This window comes from Cimex lectularius, unplaced genomic scaffold (assembly GCF_000648675.2).
Source record: "Cimex lectularius strain Harlan isolate CLEC.00 unplaced genomic scaffold, Clec_2.1 scaffold123, whole genome shotgun sequence".
Classification (NCBI taxonomy): Eukaryota; Metazoa; Arthropoda; class Insecta; order Hemiptera; family Cimicidae; genus Cimex; species Cimex lectularius.
In genome coordinates this window covers 883,667-909,363 of record NW_019392886.1, presented here as the reverse complement: position 1 = coordinate 909,363, position 25,697 = coordinate 883,667, and the positions used below count along the sequence as shown (strand labels likewise).

General features: G+C 35.5%; 1 protein-coding gene across 2 annotated transcripts in view; it reads left to right on the top strand.

Moving 5' to 3' along the window:
- The window catches only part of LOC106673401 (SCY1-like protein 2), a 456,897-nt gene that overhangs the window by 303,410 nt on the left and 127,790 nt on the right, over positions 1-25,697 (top strand). For both annotated transcript variants that reach the window (XM_024229052.1, XM_024229051.1), the window contains exon 8: positions 10,522-10,652. In XM_024229052.1, coding sequence (XP_024084820.1) covers positions 10,522-10,652 — 131 coding nt within the window. The remainder of the gene's footprint in view (positions 1-10,521; positions 10,653-25,697) is intronic.

Genomic DNA, 25,697 nt, shown 5'->3' with positions numbered 1-25,697 from the left:
GCAGTAGAGCAGAGCCACGTACAATAGTAACAGTTACATTTTGGAATACTTTAAGTTCAAAACTGGAGGCTACAGGCCGATTTAAACCGAAGACCGATGATACCGATGTTTCCTGTAAAACTGTACATTCATAGTTTCATACACGCATTGCCGACTAAACAGTTTAGATTTAGAGCGAGTCTTTTTTTCTTTTAGAACACATTCGATGTTAAGAAATTCAACCTGACAGAAAAAAATAGTAGTTTTATTTTTTCATTATCTAAATTTGATTGTATCTTATTTATTGAATATTTGACTATGTAGATAGTCGAACAGTGATTAATAGTGTAAGATGTAGATGTGACGTATGGTCAAAAAAAGAAAAAAAAAAGAAAGAAAGTCCAATCACCTACCAAGCTTTAGGCCCATGTAAGGCCATTCTCAGAGAAGCATTGCACCCTATAAGTGAGTTATATTTGTTGAATTCCAAAAACCTACTGACAACCACACTCAGGCAGTGAAAGTAATTAACTTCTAAGGCGCGATACGGCCCTGATGATGGCCTTATACAGGCCAAAAGCTTGGGAAGTGATAGCTGTTTATTTTTTGACCATAGACGAGATACAATCTTAAATTTCAATTAATTAAGGTTTTTAGGTGAGATAAAAAAGTAAGTGTCACGAGCGGGATTCGAACCCACGATCTTCGCCTAGATTCGCCGCTGCTCTACCACTTGAGCTATGGTGACCTCGGTAAGATATTATCTGGTCAAGCGGACAACGAAAACTAGTGAACTTACGCTAAATATTTGCTCTTTTGTGTACATTTGTAAACGATGAAAATTCTATTATTGTCATTATCTAGTTGTATGTTTTTTAATATAATTGTCTATTTGTACATATTGTTTTAAAAATGAGTATAATTCACTGGCTATCTTTTTACCTTATCCACGATTAACAAGATAGTCGTCAACAATTAATTTTATAATGTAAATAAAAGGTTTACTAAGTCAATTTAAAAAAATATATATTTTGTAACACATGTTTGTACGACTTGAGGTTTTTATGAAAGTTCTGAAAGCAATAAGAAATAAATTGTACTTATTTATTTAATAGGATATGCAGAAAATCGCATTTACAAACGATTAGAATTATTGCAGGATAGAAAAATTAATAATAATCTTACTTTAACTACTAACCAAAAATCTTCTGCTTTCTTTCTTTGAATCGTCGTTGTGCTATTTACAACCTCAAAACCCTGAGGAGGAGGGAAGGTTGATTAGGCGGTGAACAATGTTATACATAGTTAATATCCCTAGGAAACTCTCTCGAATTGTTTCCATTTCACCGTTTCCACAAGCTAATCCTTGGAAATAATTCTTGTTTAGCTCAGGAACGGATCAAAGAGGGATAATTAACTGAATAACTTTAAGGAAATTTCTATTCTGGCGTTTTAACGCCCTGTCATTTGACGTGCAGACTGATTTGCATGATGTCTTTCTTGTAGACCTCGATTTATAATTAGAAGGACTTTATAATAACTCATTTTCTTTTTGAAGTTGTTTTATTTGTATTTTCTGCGTCAAAATTTCGTACAAATAAACATTAGTTTTATTTGTAAAAATGTGTGGTGATTAGGGACCGTTAATCGATAATTATTCAGAAATAGTGAGATGCGGTATGGTGTGATGTAGGTTTCAGAAAAATATTTTCTTTATCGTGCCAACGTTTCGATCTTTATTGAGATCATCTTCAGAGCATGGGATTTACAAACATTGTTTACATTTATCAAATACATGTAGGATATCGAAGAAAGTTATTTTATACAATGCAAAATATATTTTTTTATATTCTATCAAACTATTTCTATTCACTTTGAGAGTTTGTTTTCTGCGTAATAGTAGAAATACTTTGATTGAATATAAAAAAATATTTATTTTCATTATATAAATTCACTTTTTTACACATTCTACATGTTTTGTTAAATTTAAACATTGTTTGTAAATCCCAGGCCCTGAGGATGATCTCAATAAAGACGGAAACGTTGGCACGACAAAGAAAATGTTTTTCTGAAACCTACGTCACACCAGACCGCATCTCACGATTTCTGAATAATGATTGTTTTATATGTTGCAATTGTGTGTACTTTTGTGTGTTAAATGTATGTTATTGATATTGAATTTCATTAATGATATAAGTGTAGCTACGACTGAGTAATGTGACTGTAATTCATGCTCTCTTTATATCTGTTGATGTAAAACATTTTTGAAAAGTTACGTTTATGTTTGTTTTGTATTTAATATTTTTGGATTTTTATTCTTCTCTTCTTTCTTCTTGGTTGTTAGATTGGTTTATGATCTTTTTAGGTTTTTTTTCAAGAAATTACATCCATTTCAAAATATCCGTTTAGTATATCGATATCGATTTTGGGGGCTCAGCCTCCCTTCTTCGGCCTACGTAATAAAAATGTACAAAGTTCCATATTACCAACAAATTTTTTCTTCTAATTTTTCAATAAAACGTTATGTAATAGTTAAAATGCTTAAACAGACACCTACTTGGTTTCAATTTTAAAACCGCATAAACTCTAAAATAATGAGAAATTCAGAACCAAAATTAGCCCTTAATGTGTATAACAAACCTGAATGTTCTGATCGCATATTAAACTTTTACTCAATGCATCCAATGAAAAAAAATTAACGTTGTAAGAAATATGGTTTAAAAAAATGCTTGGGCTAAGAGATATACCTTTTAACAAGTGTAAATTGAAAACAATTAAAAAGGTCTTAAGAATAAACAGTTACCCTGAAAATATAATTGATAGACTAACAGAAAAACAAAAGATAGCGTATTATAATTGTATAAAAACTAGCAAAAAAGAACAACAAAAGATAAAAATTAAATAAATAATACAGTACCAGAATGTAGGGGAATGGCTTAAGTTGAAGGACTACATGAAAAATTAATAAAAGCATGGAAAAGAGAAAACATTTTGAAAATTTTTAATTTCTACATGTACATCAGTGAAAAAGTACATATCATTTCACCCTCTATAAAAGAGACAGTAATAAAATTAAAACAGTGGAATGTAGTGTATAAATATACTAGTTTTCGTGGTCCGCTAGACCAATTAATATTTTTCAATTAATTAAGGTTTTTAGTTGAGATATAAAAGTCAGTGTCTCAAGCTGCTGTAGGTTGAGATGGGGAATTGGTGCCAGAGTGGGTCCAAGTCAAGATAGCTCAAGTGGTAAAGCAGCGGCGTATTTGGCCGAAGGTCTTGGGTTCGAATCCCGCTCGTGCCACTGACTTTTTTATCACAACTAAAAGCATTAATTAATTGAAAGTAGTATAAATTACAATGCTCTTGCAAAAAAGTATACATAGGAAAAACTGTCCAGTTTTTATATAAAAGAGTTAACCAACACAAAATAGATGTAAAACGCAAAAACGAAAAACTGGATTGGGACAACATACAACAAAAACTGAACATAAAACTAATTTCGATGATGTTAACATTCTAGATAAAGAAAAGAATGATGCCAAGCTAATAGAACTATAAAATTTGTACATAAATTTAGAAGACAATAATATTAACATACAACAAGACTCTAAATAAAAATTGTAAACCATGATTATTCAGAGATCGTGAGATGCGGTCTGGTGTGATGTAGGTTTCAGAAAAACATTTTCTTTATCGTGCCAACGTTTCGATCTTTATTGAGATCTTCTTCAGGGCTCAAAGTATTTGTTTTCTGTGTAATAGTGCCATTCTTGCGTTTCCTGTTGAGAGTGCGTCACGACACGCAAGAATGGCACAATTACATAGAAAACGAACACTTTGAGCCCTGAAGATGATCTTAATAAAGATCGAAACGTTGGCACGATAAAAAAAAATGTTTTTCTGAAACCTAAGTCACACCAGACCGCATCTCACGAATTCTGAACAATCATCGACTAACGGTCACTAATCACCATATATTTGTAAACAATATAAAAACATTTTAAAAATGTATAAAATCGACAATAACACTATTTTAAGATAGTTAGATAAATTAAATGTGAAAAAAATAACAGTTTTATAAAAAAATTAATAATTATTAACTTAATAATGTAAAGTAATCGGTAAAAAAAATTTTCGTAAAAATGTAAATATAAAAGTAATTAATGTAAAATTCGGTAGCAACATGGGCATTAACCGTACTCCACCTCGAATTGAAGAATACATCATAATTCAAATGATAAGCATAACCAGTATAATGGTATAACACATAAGAACCTTGGAGTTTATGCGGTTTTAAAATTGAAACGAGGTACGTTTCCGTGTAAGTATTTTAAACATTAAACTATATTTTATTTAAAATTATAAGAAGAAAATGTTGGTAATTCGTAACTTTGTAAGTTTTTATGATGTAAACTGAAAAGGGGTGGCTGGTGCCCAAATCGATATCGATATAATAAAAGAATATTTTTGGATTGTTGAAATCGAAGTTGAGTTGGTGTTCAGAATGGTGGGTAGCCAATGGGTAGCATTTTGTTTGGGTTTCTTGTAATGATTGTTTTACCCTCTTATGATATTGGGATGTATTTCCGACCTCAGCTGCCGGACATTTTATGTATTTGATTTTGTAAATTACTTCAGACTTATTTGTTACTGGTGTGGGATCTTTAGTTTGGAAAAAAAGAGTGTAAATAGTTTTAAGAGTTGAGTAGTTTAAGAGTAATAGTAGAAGAGAGAAATATGTTTAATTGTATGTGATATGTGTGTTGGTTTGTCTGTATTTGATTGAATTGACACAGTGTTATTAGTAATTCCCTAATTTTTTGGTCCACTTGACCAATTAATATATTATAATTAATTATGGTTTTTAGTTGAGATAAAAAAGTCAATGGCACGAGCGGGATTCGAACCCACGATCACGAGCCGCTGCTCTACCACTTGAGCTATCGTGACCTCGATTCACTCGGACACCTACTTCCCATCTCAACCGCACCTTTTCAATTTTCCCTCCTTTTGCCATTTTTCAAATGTCGTGTAATCAGAGTGGATTCTCGACGAAAAATGAAATGGCCACGGAGAGCTTAAGCGAAGTATACTTCATTCCAATCATTAACCACTAATTTGGTCCGCTTGACCAATTAATATATTATAATCAATTAAGGTTTTTATCTCAACTAAAAACCTTAATTAATTATAAGTTATTAGTAATAGTAGATAGGTGTTAGTGTTGAGTTGTAGTTGTTGATTATTCTGTTCATTATGTGTTTATGGTAGTGATTTTTATGAGGATATGTTTGTATATCTTTATGTTCTTGTGGTGAAACGATTCTCGGCTTAGGCATCTCACGATCCCCAAATTGTCATTAATTAACGGCCACTAAACACGCATGTAAAAATGTTTTTACGGAAGTTTACATTGAATTTTTTATGTACTGAAAATTAACTGTTGGCTTAATAAAGTTTGACGCGGGAGTAAATTATCCATTCTAAATATTTAGCCACCCTCTTGACCATTTCAGTACTAAAAGAAAAAATCGTTTTCCCATTGTTGGCTTTTTTCGGCATGCCCTGCCGAAACGCTCTAACAAAAGATTTTAAACAATGCTTTTCAAGTAATTAGTGAAATCAACATAAAATTTCTCGGCGAAACTTTTCAACCAGTCACATTGATCCGCTCACGAATTTTTACCAAATTCGAGAATAAATTGCAATAGACAACGGTTAGAAGCTTAATTTTAAAAAAAGCGAAAACGAATTAAAAAGCTTGATCATCGTGAATATACCTGGAACAAAGTGTTTTCAGTTTCCAACCCCACTTAATGGCTTTTCCTCTTGACGGTAAGGCCTGACGTCAAAAGGGAGGATATTACTTTTGCACCAATCATAAAACGAGCATTAAAATTACGGTCGATTTCTCTTGAAATTTACTTATTTAGGTTAAAATTTAAAGACGTGTAATCCTTAAATGCTGCAATATTTCACCTTTCCGAAATCTTAATATTGCTACACACAAAAATAATTCTTTAAAATGTTTTGTTACCTGTCCCAAAATTTGAGGAATAGGAAATCCAATGAAACAATCTAAGTCTAACGTTATTCGGGTCAGTTTGATTAATGTACGATGCCAACCTTTACTCAAAACCATAAAATAATTTTCAACAGAATAATAATTGGCATAGGATTAACGATAGATTTTAAACATTATATAGACTTTATTATATATTTACGATAATTTTCCATGATACTTTTACAATTGGAGATAGATTTGTACCAAATCGCGCGTATTTTTACGAACCGATTAGTATTTTTTATTCGTCATGGATTATTAATCCTCAGATACAACTTTTTTACGAATAACGCATTTGCATTATTTCTATTATTATCCTCTGTCTGTCTGTCCTGTATGTCTCTCTCTCTCTCTCTCTCTCTCTCTCTCACACTCTCTCTCTCTCACTATCTCTCACGCTCTCTCTGTCACTCTTTCTCTCCCTCCTCCTCCTTCCCGCAATCACTCTTTCTAACTCGCTCTCTTTCTCTCTCTTGTTCTCTCGCTCCCTCCCTCCCGCCATCATTCTGTCTCTCCTCCCTCTCTGTCTCTTTCCATCTTTCTCTTTTCTTTTCATTTCCGTCTCTGTCTCTCTCTCTCTGTCAGTCTCTCACTGTCTGTCGGTATCTCTCTCTCTCTCCCTCTCTCTCCCTCTCTCTCTCTATCTATCTTTCTTCCTATCTATCTATCTATCTATCTATCTATCTATCTATCTATCTATCTATCTATCTAACTCTTTTTGTTTGTTTCTTTCTTTCTTTCCTGCTTTCTTTCTTTCTTTTTTCTTTCTATCTTTCGATCTTTCTATCTTTCTATCGTTCCATCTTTGTATCTTTCTATCTTTCTATGTTTATCTTTCTCTTTTTCTTTCTCTTTCTTTCTCTTTCTTTCTCTTTCTTTCTCTTTCTTTCTCTTTCTTTCTCTTTCTTTCTCTTTCTTTCTCTTTCTTCCTCTTTCTTTCTCTTTCTTTCTCTTTCTTCCTCTTTCGTCCTCTTTCTTTCTCTTTCTTTCTGTTTCTTTCTCCTTCTTTCTCTTTCTTCCTCTTTCTTTCCCTTTCTTTCTCTTTCTTTCTCTTTCTTTCTCTTTCTTTCTCTTTCTTTCTCTTTCTTTCTCTTTCTTTCTCTTTCTTTCTCTTTCTCAGTCTATTTGTTTCCTTCCCTCAGTTTTTCTTTTTGTTTTTCTTTCTGGCAATCTTTTTTATTCCGTCTCTTATATGTCTGTTATTTTATTTATTTCACCCCTCTCTGTTTTTCCTCCTGTTTTTTCGTAGTTGTTGTTCTTAATTGTTTCTGAATTTCTTTCTTTTCTTCTTCACTTCCCCACACGTTTTATTTTTCCTCAGATGCGTAACCCGGCACATAAGCGAGTGTTAGTTTAAATGACTTTATCGCCCAACAAAAAAATTGTAATTAATGGCGTGAGCTTTAGTAAGGATTTTTTTTTAAATGTTCTTTTGAAATACATTATTTTCAAATTTTACAAAAACCGTACATTTTAGTAGAGTGATAAAATTTACCCCAAAACGTTCTAGTATCCCAACACGCAGAGCTATTCTTCTAACTTTAGGCCTTTAATCCCTCGAATCTAACTTCGTCGCACAAACCCATTCCATCTCACGTACCACGATGATTAGAAGCTACAAAATTGGTACGTGTGCACAGTTAGAGTACCATTTCCTTATTGCTGAGTTGACGCAAAATTTAAAGTTCTAAATGGAACTGTTTTTGCTGTTTACTAAGTCGGGTTATTTTGAGCCGGGACATCGTCAACATTTTCAAGTTGACCTAACTATAGCTTTATAGCTAAGAATTTATCGGCCGACCATCAGCAAGCATTCAAAAGAATCATTTACAATTGAACCAAACAATTAATTATTTTGGTTTCTTGAGTGTTGTGTTATGCATTTTCAGTGATAGGATTATTTAAATATTTAGGAGTAAGTTAGATTAGTTAAATCAACATCTATCGAGATTTTTATAAGAATCTAATTTTCCCCTTAGCATAAAGTATGTTTATGTTAAAATATGCTTTTGATGTAAGGTTAGTTTTATTCAAAGGAAACGATTTATATTGGCAGAAGGATGAGAAGATCAGGTTCATTAGCATAATTCCTGTTCGTTTTTGAGCGTTAACACACATTGAAAATAATTTATGAATACTTTTGAATACTTTTAGGCTTAATAGTTCACTTCTTTTAATTTTAAATTTAAATGTTTAAAGAATAATTAGAATACATTCAACGGGATCTCTTTGGGAAAAATTGCAACAAATTAAAACAGTTAATTTAAATATTTAATAATTTGTGGTTATTTCGTTGTTCTAATGAAAAAATATTCTTAAAAATTGCTCCAAATCGAGGAGGATGAACATCAACATTTTGAATGTTGAAAGTGATAAGAGAAATGTAGACGATAAAAAAGTGATTGTTGAAATAAGCCTTCCAGACAGACATATCGCCTTTGAATCGCACTTAAAGGAGAAGCTACCCTAAAGTTTGAGAGGGTTGAAAGTCGGCCAATATATGTTTTATTGTCGGGGGGAGAAAACGTTTTTCTCGCTGAATACAACGGGAAAAGGTTGAAAGATTTCTCCCGAATAGTAACTTTTATGTGCACTCAGTTGGTCTGTGAGTGTAATAATATCCTAGTGTCACAATGACCATTTTGATCAACTTTATTCATGGGGAGACATTATTTTGTCGGTTATTTTCGTTTTAATCCGTTGGTTTCTTTAAGCATTTTTAATGCGTTTCAAAATAATTACACACACACACACTCTCCCTCACTCTCTCTTTCTCTCTCTCTCACTCTCTCTCTCACCCTCTCTCTCACCCTCTCTCTCTTTATCTCTCTCTCCCTCTCTCCCTCTCTCTTTATCTCTCTCTCCCTCTCTCCCTCTCTCTTTATCTCTCTCCCTCTCTCCCACTCTCTCTCTTTCTCCCTCTCTCCCTCTTTCTTTCTCTCTCTCTCTTTATCTCTCTCTCCCTTTATCTCTCTCTCCCTCTCTCCCTCTCTCTTTATCTCTCTCTCCCTCTCTCTCTCTCCCTCTTTCTTTCTCTCTCTCTCTTTATCTCTCTCTCCCTCTCTCCCACTCTCTCTCTCCCTCTCTCTCTCTTTATCTCTCTCTCCCTCTCTCCCACTCTCTCTCTTTCTCTCTCTCTCTCCCTCTCTCCCTGTCAATCTCACTTTCTCTCTCTCTCTTTCGCTCTCTCTCCTTCTCTCTCTCTCTCTCTCTGTCTCTCTCTCTGTTTGTCTCTCTCTCTTTCTTTCTCTCTCTCACACTCTTTCGCTCCCTGTCTCCCTCACTCTCTCTCTCTCTCTATTTATATATATATATATATATATATATATATATATATATAATTCATATCTTGATTGTTTGTCATTCTCCTTCTCTTTCGCTTTTTGCTTCCCTCCCTCTCTTCATTTTTTCTCTCGTTCACCTTTGCTTTCTCACTCTCGTCATAGTTCTAATACTCACATTACCTCCTTTTACTATTCTTTATTCTATTTCGCAATTTCTTTATCTTTCACTCTCTCACATTCACCCACTTTTCCTCTCTCATTCTTTTTGAAAATCAATTTTTCTTTATTTTATATCATTTCCTTTCTTTCTGTTGTTTTCATCTTTCCTTTTTATTCCAATTTTTGGGGTTTCGTTTTTAATGTTTTATTCTTTCTTTTATTTTTTTACTGGTGTATACGTGGAATATTTTTCCTATCGACTAACCCTGCATTAACGCAGAATCTAATTTTTCACATTTTCTTACTGTCTTCAATCACAAGGTTTTTTTTATACATGTGAGTGTTTTCAGGTCGAATAACCCACAGCACAAATTCGCACTAGTCTAACTTCATTCATTTTAATAATTGGGAAAATTCGACATTTTATGTGAAACAAACGCCTCCATCTTATTTTCTATACTCTCCCTCTAAACGAAAGAAAATATTACCGAGTCTACGCCCAACTAATAAAGTCGCTTAGCCACTCCCACGGCCAATAAAAAACATTTTATCCTCCCTATAAAAATCCTGCTCAGCAATAGGAAACTGCAATTTGCTAGGAAAAAAGCATACTTTGCGGAAAACAGACTTAGTAATCAAGCCCCGGGCAGTGCTCGAAAAGATACTATGATAAATGATTCATTGAAAGATACACGAAATCAAGCATAGAAATAATTAATTATGGTTTTTGGTTGAGATAAAAAAGTCAGTGTCACGAGCGGGATTCGAACCCACGATCTTCGGCTTGATACGCTGCTGCTCTACCACTTGAGCTATCATGCCTTTGATCCACACTTTATCTCAACTAAAAACCGTAATTAATTGGTCAAGCGGACCACGAAAACTAGTGAACATACAAATAATATCAGTAACAGTCGAACTTTTTTAAACATAATTTTATTCTAGTAATTTTTAAGACTGAAAAAATTAATTTAATGATTTAGTATGTGAGCATTTATAAATGTAGATTTTAATTAATTTTGTTCTTTTCAGTTAGACGAACTCGTCAGCAACGTTCTTTCAAGAATTCCAATACCACTTCAAGAAGCGGTAGTCAGATTACTGGGGAAAGACCCCAAACAAAGGCCGACGGCTCAAACGTTGACACTTATTACATATTTTAGGTAAGTCCGCATTCCTATCCATTGCAATTACAGCGCGTGATATCCGGCTTGACTGGTTTTAACGATACTTCCGATCGGAAATTAGAGCTGGAAAGTGCTTTCCCGATAGTCGTCCCAGGGAAACTCATTTATGTAATGCGGTTTCAACAACCTAACGCACATGTCGGTAGATAACTTTTGAAATAATTGCTTTACTGTCAAAGACTGTACTGTTTCAAGGGGGAAGATCTTAATTGGACCTGTGTTGAGCCGGACGGAACAACTTTCAAAACAAATAATGGAAGTGTCGGCCCGACGAATGTTGACATCTTGTGAAAAACTGTTTTAATCGTGACATGTTTTCTTTGAAATGTAGACATTTTGACAAAATAAATTCGAAAACAATTTTCTGTCATTTAAAGAATTCGGATTTTGTCAAGTGTAAAAAAAACGAAACAAAACATATAGAGAACATGATAAAATGGCGCATTGCTGATATAAGATACACAAAACGAAACTACAGGATTTTATTTCCATAACAAAAAAACAATAATATGTAAAACACTACAACAACCTTCAAGTAGGTAATAGGTAATAATGAGGAAGGTAATATATACAAAACTGCAAACAAGAGTGGAGAAAATACTCACTGGTATTACCCCAATGTTATTAAAATATTGCCTGTTTAATTGATTCTTGTGTCATTATCACTTTCACTTTCATCACCATCACTTCCTAGGAGATCTTGTGGTCATTATCTAATATGTTAATTGGTATGTGTAGTTAGGTTCAGTGTATAAAATGGAGCATCTAGTATTTTTATGTAGGATTAAAGTCTGGGTAGGTTGAATGCCGTGGATGTTCGGCTCAACCACGCACTTCCAGTCAGTAAGTCCAACCGGCTTTACTATGGTGTTGTAAAGCAGCTTTTTAATTTTTGAGAGGTAAATTAGAACGTCCAGAATTCGTACAAGATCTTTATATTGTGTTATAACCTACCGACGTTTCAGTCGGGTGTGAGGATTCCACTTCAGGCGTTTGTCGATGTACCGTCCGAGGTAATGCAGCTTGTCCGCAGTTGGAGAGGGATTATTATTTAAGAAATCAGGGAGGGAGATCTTTTTACGGTGGGTGGAGGTAATGTGGGTGGAATTGTCTCTGTAAAATTTTATCCTTTTTACACCAAGACTCTACTAGTGTGAGGCGTTGTTGGAGTTTTTGAGTGGAAATGACAAGGTCGGAGTTCCAAGACAGAATTGTTGTATCGTCTGAAAATGTGAATGTGGTGGCTTCGGTATGTGATGGTATGTCAGCTATGAAACCTTGCAAAGTCGAACACGCTACGCTGAGGAACACCAGCACGGATAGGGAAATATGCAGAGAAAGAAGGGCCTTGGATGACTTCGAAAAATCGGTCAGTGAAGTAACTGTGCAGTATGAGATAGTAGGTGGATGGAAACCCTAGAGCATGAACAGCAAGTCCGGGTGCCAAACTTGATCAAAAGGCTGGCTTACGTCAAGTAAGAACCAGAACAGTACTGTCCCACCCCAAAGGAAGAGGAAGTAATGTCTACCAGGTGGTAGCTCTGTCGGACAGTTGAGTGACGGTTAGTGAAAACCAAATTGATGGCCTGGGATTATCTTTTGAGAATTTGGAACCAGAAGAATTCCTTTCAATAGGAACTTTTCTAAAATTTTAGCCAAAGTGGGTAGTAGACATATTGGCCTGTATGAAGCAATTTTGGTCTTAAGGAACATTCGAATATACGAGTGCTTCTAAGTTTGCCATAAACTTTTTTTTCTATACTGTTAGAATAATCAAAATAAGAAATAGAAGTTTTGCATTTATATATACTCAAAAAAGAGGACATTCGTATTTGCTGTTCATTTTAAAATATATGTACATTTATCGTTACTATTAATTACAACATTTATTTTAATTCCTTACATAATGTTTAATTGACTTAAAGATGTTATGTTCAGAGGGGAATATTATTTAAGAAAATATGAGATTGATCATTGACTAAGAGTGAAGGTAATGTGGGTGGATTTGTCTCTGTTAAATTTTATCCTTTTCGTTTTACACCAAGACTCTAGTAGTAGGAGATGTTGTTGGAGGTTTCGAGTGAAAATGACAATGTCGGATTTGCTAGAGAGAGTTGCTGTATCGTCTGCAAATGTGAATTTCGTGGTTTCGGTATGTGATGGCAATTGGCATGTCAGCTGTGTACAATTGGTATCGTGTGGGACCTGACCTTTGAAAATGGCCTTCGATGACTTGGAAAAATCGGTGACTGAGGTAACTGTGCAGTGTGAGATAGTAGGTGGATGGAGGGATGTTTGGATAACAATATGACAATAGGACAATAGGCAAAGAAAAATATAAATTCCATATAAAGTAACAGTTCAAAATTGAAACCATTAGAAAAACAGGAAGCCATGCCACAATTCGCAGTGTTTTATTAAAGTTTTTTTTAACTTTTTGTTGAAATAAATTTTGTTTAAATGGCTTTTGCAATTTTTATGTTTATTTCGAATTTCAAACTGTAGAATTACCTACAACAAGCAAATACAATGGTGCTAGAGAATATTATGTATTGTCCTGAGAAGTCACTCGGTAGTTACACACTGATACAGGTAAACCTAAGGATCACTTCTCACTCGTATATAAAAATATTTGCTTTGCCTTTTCTATTTTAGAGAAAGGGTTCGAAAGGTAATTTTTCTCTTAGGATCTAGTGGTGCCAGTATTTTTTAAATTATTTGCATTGTTTCTTTTTTTTTTAATTGGAAAGGCTTTTCGAAACCTATGCAAAAATAGGGCATTACACTCCAGAAAAATGTTGAACCACCGGGTTATACAAGGAACTCAAAACATCAGAGTAAATTAAATTTATCAAGTTCTGAAGAAAAACTCAATGTATCTAGAACAAATCGCTGAATTTTTCAGCATAAATTCAAAAATTCATCGATTTGTTCTGGATACATTGAAAGAGTTAAAAGATACATTGAAGTTATCTTTCAGAACTAGATAACTGCAATGTATCTTTTAACTGATAAAAAAAAAGGGTAAATAGAAAACTTAATTAAGTAAAACAAGAAAAAAATAATTTGGGTCCATTTGTTTAAACCCCCCTTATAGAACATCTAAACACAAAGAATTAAATTATTTAGTTCTGAAGTTAAACTTCAATCCTAAAAAAATATTTATTTAGAAATCGTGAGATGCGTTCTGGTGTGATGTAGGTTTCAGAAAAACATTTTCTTTATTGTGCCAACGTTCCGAACTTTATTGAGATCATCTACAGGGCCTGGGATTTACAAACGTTGTTTATGTATTACAATTACATTTTGGATGTGGAAAAGTGAATTTATACAATGAAATATATTTTTTTATATATTCAATCAAAGTATTTCTACTCACTCAAATATATTTTGCATTGTATAAATTCACTTTTCCACATCCAAAATGTAACTGTAATGTATAAACAACGTTTGTAAATCCCAGGCCCTGAAGATGATCTCAATAAAGATCGAAACGTTGGCACGATAAAGAAAATGTTTTTCTGAAACCTACATCACACCAGACCGCATCTCACGATTTCTTAATAAATATCGATTAACGATCACTAATCACCACACATTCTTAAAAAAAATCATCGAATTATAATTTTTTTTATTCGAGGTGATTTTTGATGATACATTTTTTACCACATTTTAAATATCCTTTCCATTCTCGGAAAAAAGCACCGGAAACTCAAAAATCCATTAAGTTCTAGATGTTTTGAAGTTTTTCAGCACTTGATAATTTTATAAATCATCGATTAAGAATTTCCCAATTCAAGAAAATTTTCGATGATAGTTTTTTTTTTATATTTTGAAATTCCATTCATCGTTACGTTCTGAAAATATCAACAAGGAGAAAATTGAATATTTAATTGAACCAAATTTAAACAATTAATACATCAACAAGCATTTACACGATAAAATGAAATTATTAGGCTCTGAAGGAAAATTTTATTATTTTCAGAATGAATCGATGTTCACTTTAATGACCAAATAATTAAAATTCTAATAGAACCAGCAAGGTCTAGGAGGTCCTTTTGAGCGCTACATAGTTTTACAGTAAAATAGGCTATGCCAAAATTTAAAGATATGTTTCAAATAATGAAATCTCAAGAATGGGGAAAACTGTGGCATTTACGCGTTTTTTAAAATTAAGTTTAAATTGGGTTCATCTGCTCCAGGGGATTCGGCCGAACGGAGATAAACCCGAATGATTTTCTAATCCGCTCATTAAATCAGTTTTTGTTTAGGCAACGCCCGCATTAATTAATCATATCTTGTAGCTGCTCCCCAGAGCTGAAAAACCAAACTCACTTCAATGTAGATAATTTATTTCGCCCGTTATTCCACACTCCACACTTTTCAATAAAAACCTCACCTTGATATCAAATCGATATAAGACCGAACGGTCAATATATAAAACAATTTAATGAAAAGTCCATAGGTAACTTTACTTGGTGAAAGGGCAATACGGTTCAAAACTTATTTCAATTTCTCCCGATATTGACGCAGAGTATTCGGTCAAAAACGCTTCAATGCCTCATGCATCATCGATTGTGACGCTTGAATTTCACGGCCAGCCGAGCTCAGAAAACATGAAGTCTAGTTTATCGGGACAAAAAAAATCATTTTATGGATATGCACTTTTGGACTTGGAAAGGGCAAGGAAGAAAACGAAAATGGCCGTGGGCTCAATGAGCAAAATCTGCAGCAACTTTCTTACCGCTTTCAACCATTAAAAACACTCTCTGATTTCGTGTTTCCGGCAGTATTGTGCATGTTTATACACCATCCGAGAAAAACTTTAAAATTTCTATGTATTTTAATTATTGTTAGTTTAGTACGAGTTTTACCGCGTTGTTTTAAGGCACAATTTTATATTAGTTAAAACCAATATTGACAGATATAAGAATTTAATTTTTTTATTTTTTATCTTGATCCACTCTACTCCACAGAAGGATACAATCAAATATTTTCTTTGGTGATTGATCAGCCTTTTCAGTTTAAATATATTTTTTATTTCCAAAAGGTAGATCGGTGATGAGGCCAGGAAGAGAGAAACAACATTTATTTTCTTGTCGAGCTTTCGGCAGAATATATCGCCTTCATCAGGATTATGTATTAACAAATTAACATAAGTAAATCAAATATACAATTTTTAAAATTTTCTTTAATTACTAACTCGATCGAGACCAATACAAACAATGAATTTACATTAACTTAGTTATGTTAATGACACGCATGAGCTGTTAAAATGACATGGTACACCGTCATTTCAAAATGGGTAGGGTTGAGAGGGTGGAAACGCTCGACCAAAATTTTTCTTAACACTAAATACGTATGTTAGTTCAACAAAACTATTTTTTATCTTTCAATTAATTAAGGTTTTTAGTTCAGATAAAAATTCGATGTCATGACTGGGATTCGAACCCAAGACCTTCGGCAAGATACGCCGCTACTCTACCCCATCTGTGTTATCGTGACTTCGATCTACTCAGACACTAACTTCCCATCTCAACCCCACCTTTTGAATTTTTCAACTAAAAACCTGAATTAATTGAATGATATTAGTTGGTCAAGCGGATCATGAAAACTAGTGAATTTGAAGATCGAAACGTTGGAACGATAAAGAAATTATGCTTCTAAAACCTACGTCACACCAGACCGTATCTCACGAAAACTAGTGAAATGGACATTTTTTATGTTTTTAATACTTATCCAACCAGTAGAAAAAGCACATAAACTATAATAACCTGTAAACTTATACAATTCTATTGGTCCGATTGTATGTTACAGAATAATTAAATCAATTGTTCAAAAGATTATTAGTTTTGGGACCGCAGTGGCCGAATGGTTAGGGCGTTCAATTCATATTTGCCTAATGGTACGGGGTTCGAATCCAGGCGTAGCCAATGAATTTTAATTGTGAATAATATGGTGAAAGTATGGTAGTTGATGGTTTGACCGACTCCTCTAGGACATCTCATGGATAGTTTTACCTCAAACCCTCCTGTATCACAGCAATTAATTTACTTTGCTTATTTTTCTTTTAATATTTATAGCGCAAACAAGTCAGGTCCCCAAGCATAGGGAAGCAAAGCAACACAACAAATCAATCATTGCAATATAAACTATTAAAAAATGATATAAAAATAAAAATAAATGCAAAAAAGGGCTTACACTTTTTACAAACAAATCAATATTATAAATAGGTTAATAGCTAACATAAACAAAAGTAATAAATAAACCCACAATTACATTTTAAAACTCGTTCAATATTTTTTTAAAGATCCGAATGGATTATGAGAAGGGGTCCGCACTGACATCGAATTTATTTATGTAATGCACAGATGTGGAGATTGAAGACTGTAACCCGTATTTGGTCCTGAGCCGTGAAGTACTAAATAATTCATGGGTTCTTAGTTGACGCTGGGAAACCCTAAAGCCAATATAAGATAATATCTCCGGGATAAAATTATTGAGGATCTTCCACAGAAAGATAAAGGAAGCCAAAACTCTCCTATCCGACAGAGAATCCAGGCGTACTAGAGCAAGTCTGGCGTCATAGGTTCAATGATAGTACTTCCTATGATTGCATGCCCGGTAATACAGGTATTTTGTCGCCTTTCTCTGTATGATTTCTATCATGTAAGAACCATTTAAAGAACCCGGCGACCAAACAACACTGGCATACTCTAAGTGACTGCGCACCAGAGATTGATAGAGTAATTTTATTGCAAAAGAGTTCTTAAAGTCAGCAGTTTGCCTGAGTGCGAATCTTAAATTTTTAAAGGATTTATTTCTAATGGCATGGATTTGGTCTTGAAAATCACAATTCTTACAAAAAATAACACCGAGATCCGAGATGATATCTACCTCGTCAATGTGATAACCTTCGATACTATAAACGAATTAGTCGTAATCGTGAATTATTTTTTTCTTGCCGAACTTCAAAATCTTACATTTGTTTTTGTTTAATTTCAAATTATTACGATTACACCAAAGCCAAAAGCGACTCAAGTCATTTTGCAAGAGAATACAATCATTCAAAGATTCGACAGGGCGATATATTTTCAAATCGTCTGCTAACGATGAAAATGAAGAATTAATGAGAGAAAAGTCGACGTCATTGAAAAATAAAAGGAATAAGATCGGACCAGATTGAGAGCCATGAGGTACACCAGATCGTACCTGGACAGGTTTCGATAAGCCTTCGCCAAATCTCAAAAGAACAGAAGAAGTGAAACAAAAGACCTCGCAGCCAAAAAGGAGTCCACACATACCAAAAGGAATTGGCCTAGTTTTTTAACCAGGATGAGTAGATCTATAATCAAAAGCGTGTGGTATTTTGTGACCGTTTGCCAATGATTAGTTGGAGATCGTGAGATGCGGTCTGTTTTAGAAAAACATTTTCTTTATCGTGCCAACGTTTCGATTTTTATTGAGATCAACTTCAGGGCTCAAAGTGTGTGTTTTCTGTGTAGATGTGTCATTCTGGTCTGTCGTGTTGAGAGTGCCAAAGACAAGAATGACACATCTACACAGAAAACAAACCCTTTGAGCCCAGAAGATGATCTCAATAAAGATCGAAACGTTGGCACGACAAAGAAAATGTTATTCTAAAAACTAGGTCACACCAGACCGCATCTCACGACCTCCATATAATCAATACTTATTTATTACATTCAATCTGTATAAGGGTTGAAATGTAAAACTGCTCAGTGAGGGGAAAAAATTTACAACGGGCTATTATTGGTTCATGGTCGATGAACGACAGAGAAGACAGGGACTTTACAGGCCCTGTGAATGTTGGACCCTTGGTTCACATCATCGAACAAGCGAAAGTCGTTTGGAAAGTAAAAAGTAAGTTATAATACGGGCAAAGTTTCTTCTCTCTAAACCAATATTCCATAAATGAACCGGAGAAGGCAATTTAAATTTAGCCTCTAATTTTCCTACCATTTCCTTTCCAAACGATCTGTTAAACAAAGTTAAAAACTGTCTAAATTGTACAGGATTTTTTGTAAAAAAAAAGATTGTTTACAAAACGTTCCTCTGTTTGATTCTATTTAGACAGATATAAATTACAAAACTTTTACTGAATTTTTTTCTCGTAAATATGGCAAGTAGGAAGGTTGTAATTTAAACTTAATAAGTTGATTGTTGAGAGGCTAAAAAGGTATGCTTATGAAGCTACAAATTGGTGGGATCCGTTTACTGCAACGGTAATGACCGAGTTTATCCGAGGGTTAAGCAAAAGGGGGTTATCTTTTCCTTTTTGTATCAAATGCCCGTGTCGTTTTACAAAGTTGGATACAAAAAGAATACAAAATTGATGTTTGTACTTAATCCGGATAGTGTTTCAACGAAAGATGCCTCCGGCCGTGTTAAAAACCGAACGGAACCAGAGAGGAGAACGGCCGGCTGTCATTGCGCGAGGCGTTGGACGTTATCGTGACCAGCATCGCCGAGATGGTGACTCTCCCTGACCGTTTATCAGCATTTCCATCTCATGTCAACCCTGTGAGAGCTGAGAGAAGTAGTTTTACACTGATGGCCGACAAACGCAGTTGTGAAAAACAACCTACGAATAGAAATACCTCACAGACTGAGTAAGTCGTGTAATTTGTTCAATTTGATGTCTTTTACGTTCCCTAAAATTAATTAAACTACGAAAATTAATTTAGAAAAAGTTATTAAAAACCATAGTTTATATTTTTTACCAGTTGTCAATACCTTTTTACATTCCCATCAAAAGAGAAATATGTTAAAAAATGAATTTATTTAAATTTTATGAAATATTTTTCTATTCTAGTATAAAACAAATTTGTTTGTTGGTTAGCTTCGATTGCGCAATATCAATCAATGTCGAGAACTTTTCGTTAAGCTTAAGACTTTTTTCCAGATAGTTAATAGCTCCCGTATGCATTTTTTGAGCTTTTCCTGTACCAGAAATATCTGCGTAATTTACTTCACCTTAGCAATATCCACAGGTTGGTTTCTGTTGTTCTGACTTTATACTTATGCATGCAGGTTAGAGTGTAGTTCTAACGTTCTTTTCCAGTTCTAACGCTTTCAATAGTTTTGCTGTTAGTCTGGGATTGCCTGTTAATAAACTCTTTCCTAGAATACAATCCCGTTGAACCATATCTGATTAATCAACATTTTGGGCAATTTCCTTGGATTTAAGCTGACTGAACTTTCTTTATGGTGGTTTGTAGATTTCCGCACCGTCTGATGGAATAAAACAATCCTAAACGGTTTTTTATCTTGCTGGCACAGTAAGTCCTTGGTTAAAGTAGATGACCTTCCCGCATCAGGTCGGGGGGTCGCATTTAAAAGGACAATGAGGTTCTTTAACGTCCGCTCCTAGCCGATTAGACTTTATCGGACGTTTTGATTCTCAAGATGAGAGCAGACGCACGACCGCACGCGACAGACGTGAGTTACTGCCGCAGCATTGGTGTAGAGGCCGCCCAAGCCCCGAGGTGGCAAGACAACCTTCCTCCCCGCTTGACCATTCCGAGGGGTCGGGTCCGCATTAAGCATCGAAACGTATGCCGGGCGCAAAGGGCTACCTACATCGAATTACATAAGGCTGGTCTCCCGCGCACTCCCTAGGTAGAAAAGGCGACTCTATCTCCCAGAATATTGGGACTCCCCTAGCGTAGAAACTACCGTTCCTCTCCGGCCGAGATTTTATTTAAAGTGGAATCACTAACCACCCCCTAGAGGAGTACCGCCGACGGTTAAACCTCCTATCGAGCTCAACCTACGTGCAAAGCATACTCGAGTAGGAGCAACCGATTCTCTGTTTTCCCGCGCACTCGCTACATAGAGACGGCCACTCTATCTCCGAGAGCACTGGGGCTCCTCCAGCGTAATAACTTCGGGATCCTCTCCGACCGCAGGTTTGTTTAATGTGGAATTGCTAACCACCCCTTAGAGAAGACTGCCTTTGGTAAAAGTGTAAAGTACATGAGGTTCCCGCATACTCGGTCATCCTAAAAAGAACTCTAAGGATCTTTAAAGTCCGCACCTAACTTATTCGGCCTTATTGGACGTTTCGATTCTCAAGATGAGAGCTGACGCACCTCCACATACGACAGAAGGGTGTACTGCCGCAGCATTGGTGTAGAGGCAGCCCTGCCCCGAAGCCCAGGACAACCTCGCTCCCCGCTTGCCCATTCCGAGTGGTCGGGTCTGCATTAAGCATCAGACCGTATGCCGCGCGCAAAGGGTTATCTAAGCCCAAATACATCAGTCCGATCTCCCGCGCACTCCCTAGATAGAGAAGTCCACTCTATCTCCCAGAGTACTGGAGCTTCTTTAGCGTAGAAACTACCGGATCCGCTCCAGCCGCCGTTTTGTTTAAAGTGGAATTGCTAACACCCCCCAGAGGAGTACCGCCTACGGTAAAAGCCTCCAATCGAGCCAGCATACACTGACGTGCAAAGCATACTCGAGTAGGTGCAACCGATTCACTACCCGTTCCCATCCGCCAGGTCTACTCCGACAATGGGTACCTCAGGCCAGCTTACTTGGACCGATCCTTTATCTTCTTTTCACCGCAGATATCGCAACTTTACTTTACACTCATTGCTGACGATAGCTGTTCTATCCTCTGATCCGAATCCTACAATTGCTTCGGTTGAGCTCCCGGCACTTGTCGGCAAATAGCCGAATGGAGCAAACACTAGTGTACAAAGCTTAATGTCAGAAAAAGCACCGATGCATTCACCCTTCAAAGCAAAACTGCTTGATACAATATTTTTCTAAAATATTCCCTTCCCAAAAACAAACTACGTCCGCTGGCTTGGGTTCCATTTAAAATCAAGAACACCTGGAACTAACACACAAAACTAAAACGACAGGGTTTGGAAATAGTAATCTAGAATCATCGTAGTAAGTTTTTCAAAGTTCTGCCTAAACGCTGTTATGACCCAACACCAACATTTACAAGTTTAGTATTGATCACATTTTATTGGAAATGTAACGTAGTTTTCAATGGTATCAACGGATTTGTCCAAAACCTTTTCGTTTTGGTGTTATCATTGCTTATTTGAAGCATGGTCGTGAAATCTTAAAAAATCATAAAAAATGGAATAACCCCGAAATTGCTAAGATTCTCAATCATTTTCATCTCATTCTCAAGATTAAGTGATTAATTAATTTCTGTATCCGAGATAAACTTTCGTCAAACATCACTTCTTGATATTTCAATATTATAGAGAAAAGTTTCATTTAATACAAGTCGATTTTAAAGGAACCACAATGGATTTATTGTGATATATGCATAGCCGTTTTGTTTTTCACTCTACGTCGGTCAGCATGGGTCGCAGCATATTGCACTCGCTCGGTGATGACCTCTGTAAAGCGTCCGACAACAGTTACCTCCAGGTCACGTATATCCTAGGCAATTAAAGCTGCTTATGTCACTGCTTTATTATTATTATTTCCTGTTCACTATAGCAACGGCATCCCTTGATATCTATCTAAATGACGTTAGTGGCATGCTTTAGCTTTTTATAGAGAGCAAGCAGGCAAGCCTCAATTTGAGTTTCGTTCCTTAAAAGTTGATTTTTTTTGCACAATAGTGGAAAAGACGCGTTTTTGTTTATTGATAATTAGCGTAGAAAACACTTGAGATGTGACAATCCTCAACATCTCTGGTCATCAATCCTTAGTAACCCAGCTCTTCCAAAAGCATTTCATGATAGTACTCAAGGCCGACTGATATTTCAGTCGCCCTTTAATCTTACCTAACAACAAATAAGTGCTTATACGATGTTTACAATGTTGTGTCACTAGTGCTATAATTCGGAGAAGTTCCTAACTAAAGATGACACGAAGCTGACATGCGTATGAGCAAAAGTAAATCCAATTACCCTAAATGTTCCGTTCGATCAGATAAACAGTTTTCATCCAAACATCATTATAACAGATGTACTGAGAATGTAATATTAATTTAATTATTATGGAAGGTGTAGTTTAGTTGAAAAATTAGTGCACAAGTGGTAGTTGAAGCAATGACCTTCGGATCACTACAGAAACTTCTACTGCTTGAACTATCGTGATTTCTGTCGTCAAGACAAAATTAATCATCTCAGTCTATAAATTGTGTGGTGTTTAGTGACCGGTATTTAATGATTATTTGTAGATCGTGAGATGCGGTCTGGTGTGACGTAGATTTTAGAAAAATATTTTCTTTATCGTGTCAACGTTTCGATCTTTATTGAGATCATCTTCAGAGCTTAAAGTGATTGTTTTCCGTGTAGATGTGTCATTCTTGTGTCGTCTTGAGAGTGCTACACATTGATCCCTGAAGATGATCTCAATAAAGATGGAAACGTTGGCTCGTTAAAGAAAATATTTTTCTAAAACGTACGTCACACCAGACCGCATTTCACGATCTCCAAATAATCAATCTGTAAAGTTTTGCGATTTCCTTTTTTTTTTCTCAACCTTCACATATCGTGTAATCGTATTAGATTATTGGCGTTGTATATGAATTACCTAAGAAGATAGTGAAGTACGGGTCCTTCAGTAATTATATTCATTTAGTTGGAGTCTCGAGGAGAGAAGTCACAAAATCTCAAGTGGTAGTGCTCGGAGGGATAAAGCAGGAGGTAGAGGGTTCGAGTTTGACTCGTGAACTAATTTTTTAAAACATAATAATTAAAGTAATTACTTTGATTAATTGAATGAACTAAAAACATATAATAGCTCAATGTAATGTTTTAACAAATGAAACATAAAAAACATATTGAAGTTTCATATTTACTATTAATTAAATGGCATTTAGATCACCATACTAATCGTCCAATAGAGTAAAATATTTTTTTTCTAAATCAGGTAAATTAATATCTTTATTAACTTGTTCCCTTGGCAGAACAGGCTTGATTTAACAAGCCTCGTGGTAAGCCTTTAACATTTAAGTTGAACCCGGTCGCCCTTTTGAAGTTGTCGTCCCAATTAAGGGCCACATACATTTCCCAGTTCAAGTACGCCTTCGTGGATCAACCTAACTAGCTTTGGTAACCAAACCATGACGAGATGATCTATGATCATTGGATATTACGTTCAACATTCAATACGGTGTTTCATATTCCGAATTAATTTATTGCTCTTTAAAAATGAGGTCTACAGTCAGTTTTAGTTAAGAAAATGAAAGGAAATCATCGTTATTTAATTAATTTTTTAAAACCAAATGTTTTATGTATACATTATATTTCGTGGTCCGATTGACCAAATAACTTCTTTCAATTAATTAATCTTTATGGAAGGTATTGGTTGAGATAAAAAAGTTAGTGTCACGGACGGTATTCGAACCCACGACCGATGGGTAATCGGCTAAATACTAAATATATAATAGTTAAACCGATTCCTTACACAAAAATTAATTAATTGAAACAAGTTATTTGGTCAATCGGACCACGAAATATAATGGATTTAATAAGTAAAACTAAGTATATCTTCCCTAAGAGCTCTCCGTGGCCATTTCATTTGTCGGCGAGAATCCAATCCTGATTACACGACATTTGAAAAATGGCAAAAAGGGAGAAAAATTCAAAAAGTGGGTTTGAGATGGGAAGTTAGTGTCCGAGTGGATCGAAGTCACGATAGCTCAGGTGGTCGAGCAGCGGCGTATTGAGCCGAAGGCCGTGGGTTCGAATCCCGTTCGTGACACTAACTTTTTCATTTAAATCAATACCTTACATAAAGAATAATTAATTGAAAGTTTTATGTATATTTTCTAAGTAAAATATTTTATGCGGATATTACGAGAAAATTTTCAAATCGTTTGTTTTTGTAACTTTAAAATGCTCATTTAGTCTGTTTGTGTTTATAATTAAAACATACAAAGATAATCCTAGCAAAATCAAAATCATCAAAATAATAAAAATATTGTTTTCCATTAAAATATTTTTTTTTGCATTTTGTAACCCATATACATTAAATATTTTTAAATAAATTGTACATTGGTAGATCTCCACCAGCTTTGCCGGCATTGTGTCCATAATTCTCAGTCCTCACTGGCGGGTGAGGAATTTCCTCAATGAAGATGGGGCAAGGCCAAAACGCTTTTGAGTTGTTCAACAAACACGCGAGTGATGACGGACCCATTAAGCGACACAATGCCGGTCGACGTGAGTTCACTGACTCGCAGACTTACACTCGCCATCAACACTATCATCTTGCAATTAATTAAGATGTTTAGTTGAGATAAAAAAGTCAGTGTTACGAGCGAGATTGGAACCCACGATCTTTGGCTATATACGCCGCTGCTCTAACCACTTGAGCTATCGTGACACTTGGACATAGTTTTCCACTCCTTTCCATTTGCCCCTTCGGACTTAGGGCTTATTTAACGTCCGTCCCTGACTATTGCTAGGCTCACCGGACTATGTTGGTGGCTTCCAGTATTTCTACATTCAGCCACCCCACGGAGAGGAAGAGTACGCTCTACCTCCGTCTCCGGTTGGCCGGTACCCTCCAGCTGCTATTAAACCACGACCACCACGAGTCCAACCTCAATTGGGGGATACTTGGAATTACCCCCTCCCATGGTTCAGTATTGTTTTTAAGGTGAGACTGATCGCCCACCCGGGGGTTGCCCCCCGAGGGGGTGAAGGTTCAGTAACCCAGGTAGCCTCCACCAAAGTGGAGGGGGGAGTTGGTATGAATAAGGAAAGGTAAGGAAAGGTACAGGAAGGTAAGGGATTTGCCTCCATCATCGGTTACCCCTAGACGCCTGAACTGATGGTAGGACTTGCGTGACACTCGGACACTAAATTTCCATCTCAACCCCACCTTTTGAATTTTCCCCCCTTTTTGCCATTTTTCAAATGTCGTGTAATCAGGATTGGATTCTCGCCGACCAATGAAATTGCCACGGAGAGCATTAGTGAAGGTATATTTCACGTTTACTTATTCAATTCATTAATTTTAGTGGTCCATTTGACCAATTAATATATTTCAATTAATCAAGGTTTTTAG